Below are 4040 nucleotides of genomic sequence, written 5' to 3'. Positions count from 1 at the left end.
CCACTGAGCCATCTCTCCAGACCCTAATTTTATATTCTTGATAATAAAATCAAAACATTTAAAAATTTTTCATTTTAGAAGAAATGATTTTTACCTTTCTTTCATTCTTTGACAAACATTGTTATTTGTAGTCTACCATTTCTAATAATTCATAAATTTTATTAGTTTTTATTCTGCCTAAATAATAATTAGAACCTTAAAAAGTCTCAACTTGGAAAAACACTTGGATATTAAAACCCTTAAAAACTAGAACAGGATTTTCAGCAGCCTTTAATTTTAATTTGGAACCTTTCAGTTATTGGCTATACTAATAGCTTAATTTAGCTTCTTCTAACTAGTAAATAAATGTTGAGAAATAATGTGGGTATAAAAATGTGCACCTTCTGAAGGTGCTGGGAGGAAAATGTCACAGGAAACACTGTCTGACACACTGCGCTTTCTTAAAAACAGGAAGCTGCAAGAACTAAGAACCAGATTAAGTACCCTCCAGATCAAGAGGCAGAGTTCATCAAAAGTGACGAGAAGAACAACAGAACAGTGACAAAGTTTGCTGATAAAATGAAAGCTGCCAGTAAAATAAATTCACTTGAACTAAAGAAAAATGATAATGTTCAAGAGTATCCACAGGTAAGGAAATAACTGAAGAAGTGTGTTGTGTGCTATAATAAAGTTATCTTTCATGTTATTTCTTACTTGTATATATTGCTCTTTCCATTTGGACTTTTGCCCTTTACTTTCTGGATGTATCTGTTGACTATCATCTTGAATGCAAAGCTACCAGTTAACTACATATTGATTTGGAATTAAGCATAGAACATTTGAGAACCAGAAGAAAATAATTTCAAAGACTATTCGTAAATCATAGCGATGACTCAGTTGTCATATGGCTCCGAGCTCAAACTTTCCACTACTCAAACAGAAAAGTTAAACAAAGAAAAATCTGCTTCATATTCATAATTTTGCTCAACACTTGAACTGAAAATCTGACTTGAAAACATTTGTGAGGGCCCAGAGTGAGTCATGCTTGCATCTTGCTGTAAAATGCTGCTCTTGCTCAGATAGCATACAGTGCTCATGTTAGCCTGTAAAAACATTCTTCATTATGCCTTTTTTTTTTCACTCCATTTTTAAAAATATCATGACGCATGACTCTAAAACAAGCTAGTGATACCAGCAATAAAGCTAAGAAGAGAAGTGTAATAACCACTTTACAGTTAAAGAAAGAATTCACTCTGAGAGCTGGCCAGCAGACTAACGCACCTGCTTAGGCAGAGCACAGTGGCCGGATTTGATCCCCAGCACACTGTGCTGCCCAGCTCCCAGGGCGTGCTGAGACTGCGATTGAGACTGGGCATGGTGGTGTGCGCCTGTAATCCCAGCGCTTGGGAGGTTGAAAACAGGAGAATCACTATGAGTCAGATCTATGTAGTGAGACCCTGTAGACCCTGTACTGAATATGTAAATTTAAAAAAAAGAAAAAAAATCACTGTAAGATTTGTTGAAGTCTTAGAAAAATTAATTTATAAGGATAATCTGGGGGCTTCACAATCAGTTATTTGGTTTTCCATTATTTCTCTTGGGAAAAAAATATGTTCAGTTCCCAAACTTTTTGGTGTTTGAACATGAATTTGGAATGAATTAAGTTCCACAATTGAGATATCACTGCACTAAAGTTCAAAACTGGAGGGAAAACTCTAAAAAAAAAAATTCACTTTATTTGTCTTGTGCAGCTGACTCAGACTTTGGTGCTGCTCCATCAGGACTTTGCAGAGCTGATCCTTTCTTGAGATCTAACCCTGATCTTTGCCTTGCCCTCTGGCCAGGTTATGTGTTTCACTATGCTCATTCATGCTAGCACACTAGCACCAGCGGATGATTTAGCTGCATGAACTCATTTAAGCTCCTGCAGTATACTGTTTTCTGTTACTTTCAGGATTCTGTATCCTTCATTCTCTTTGATTCATACACTGTTTTCTATCCTCCCTTATTTCCTAAACTCCATCTGGTTTAGGAGTGAGAAACAAAAAATACTACTTCACTTATCTGCTGCTGTATACAAGATTGCCCCAGGATTAAGACACTTGGACAACATTATATTCTCACAGTATTCACAGTCAAGTATCCAGACGTGCCTCCACGGGGTTCTCCTTCTCAGAGTCCATCACAAACTTGGAGCCATGGTGTTAGCCTTGGCTGAATTTATCTTTGGGTCCAAGTGGAAGAGGGTATATTTTGAAGCTTACTCAATAATGCAAGTCTTTGGAGGTCTCAGGCCCTTCGTGGTTGTTGGCTTGAAGCATCAGCATCCTGCCCTGTGGCCTCTCCATGAGAACACTTGGAAGAAGAAAAACGCAGTGAGCAAGCTAGGGGATGAAAGCAGGACAAGATGAGGAGGGAAAGAGGGAGAAAGAAGGAGATGGAGGAGGAGAAGAGGAGCAAGAGAAGGAGAAGGAAGAGGAAGGAGGGAAAGCTAATTTCAGTAGTGGCCTCGCATCATTTTTGCTATATCTTGTTCATCAGAAAACAGCCAGGAAGAGCAGTGCACACACAAGAGTCCATTAGCAGCAGTAATGCCATGAGTCAGGGATCACTGGGAGACACTCTAGAGGCTGCCCATGATGGGTGGATTGAGATGAAGCTATGAAAATTGACCACTTTGATTTTCTGGATTCAGAAAAAAGAACCACTGAAAGTTTCTGAGTAAAAGAGTACCATGTGAGATCTGTGTTTTTAAACAAGTTGTGCGTCAGTTAGATGAATTTTCCTCTTTTATTGATCCTAGAATTAATACAGTTCTGTAAAAAAAAATAATAATAATAATAAATAAATACCAATCCTTTTTAAAAATGAAAGAAAGTAAAGGAGGATAAAAGTGCTAGCAAGCAATGGCAAGCACTGCTCGCAGGGTGTCCAGGAAGACCTTTGCATAGAGCAGACACTGGAGCTGAAGGAAGTGAGAGAAGCCGCGTGCGGACCTCCGGCAGGGCTGGCCATGTGGACAGGCTGCAGCGCTGGGCCCCGCCCTGCCCAAGGCCAAGCTCTCTGTCTGCAGAATGGGCCCTTCCTCTCGGCACTTCAAAGATTCTGTTCCTTGAGTATTTCTTTTCTTTTGTATGTTAGTCAGCTTTTCTCTACTGTGACAAAATATCTGAGATAAGCAACTGAAAGAAGGAAAGGCTCATTTTGTCACGTGGTTGCAGAGGCTTCAGTCTACAGTCACTTGGCTCGTTGCTCCTGTGCCACGCACGACAAGGCCAAGCACCACAGGGGGAGCATGTGGTAGAGCACAGTGGCTCACCTCAGGCTGTGTGGCACACATACTCACTTAATGCAGTCACTCAAGACCAGATGCAGAGATAAGCAAGCTTATTAGCTGGTGGTCAGCACCCAGCAAGGGACCAGGCACCAACCCCTACCCTCAGCACGAGGAAAGAATACTTATACAATTTTAGCTCTGGGTGCTCGCTTCGGCAGCACATATACTAAAATTGGAACGATACAGAGGAGATTAGCATGGCCCCTGCGCAAGGATGACATGCAAATTCATGAAGCGTTCCATATTTTTTTACTGGCTCAGCTGCCAGCATTAGTCTGGCCCAATACCTAATCAATGCCAGGCTTTCCTCTGAGAAGGGCATGGGGTATAGCTAGAATGGTGTAGATTCACTCATAACCCTCTTCTGCTGTTTTCCCATGATCCAACTGTGTAATTTCTGGTCAATGATTCCAGGTTTTAAATAATTTGTAAGTGTTTAGTTTCTACACCTTATCATCCACTAAGAATTTAAAAAATCACATCCTCTGTTCAGCTGTTAATGCTGGGATCCATATTTAGTTTTATAAGCTTTTGCCTGTTTAGTTTGTTTTGGGTTTTTTGGCTCATGGATTTTCTGTTTGTCTATAAGAAAGGTAAGAGTGGAATGTTAATTTCAGTTTAGTTCTGTAATGTCAAGAATTTAAGAATTAAAAAATGGATTGGGGGGGCCTGCCCAGCTCAGTTCTTTAAGTGGCAGCTTCAACAAAGCAGTCAGGCTCAGGTT

General features: G+C 40.2%; 1 protein-coding gene and 1 non-coding gene across 2 annotated transcripts in view; both read left to right on the top strand.

Moving 5' to 3' along the window:
* Positions 1 to 4040, top strand: part of Ccdc7 (coiled-coil domain containing 7) — a 95383-nt gene that overhangs the window by 82244 nt on the left and 9099 nt on the right. Inside the window, exon 16 of the mRNA XM_023701944.1 lies at positions 451 to 627. Coding sequence (XP_023557712.1) covers positions 451 to 627 — 177 coding nt within the window. The remainder of the gene's footprint in view (positions 1 to 450; positions 628 to 4040) is intronic.
* Positions 3459 to 3565, top strand: LOC111812819. The gene has a single exon (XR_002818210.1). It is a non-coding gene; the product is annotated as a U6 spliceosomal RNA (small nuclear RNA).

Source organism: Octodon degus, unplaced genomic scaffold, assembly GCF_000260255.1.
Source record: "Octodon degus isolate 3935 unplaced genomic scaffold, OctDeg1.0 scaffold00144, whole genome shotgun sequence".
NCBI classification, from domain to species: Eukaryota; Metazoa; Chordata; class Mammalia; order Rodentia; family Octodontidae; genus Octodon; species Octodon degus.
This window is presented reverse-complemented; position numbering and strand designations above follow the sequence as displayed.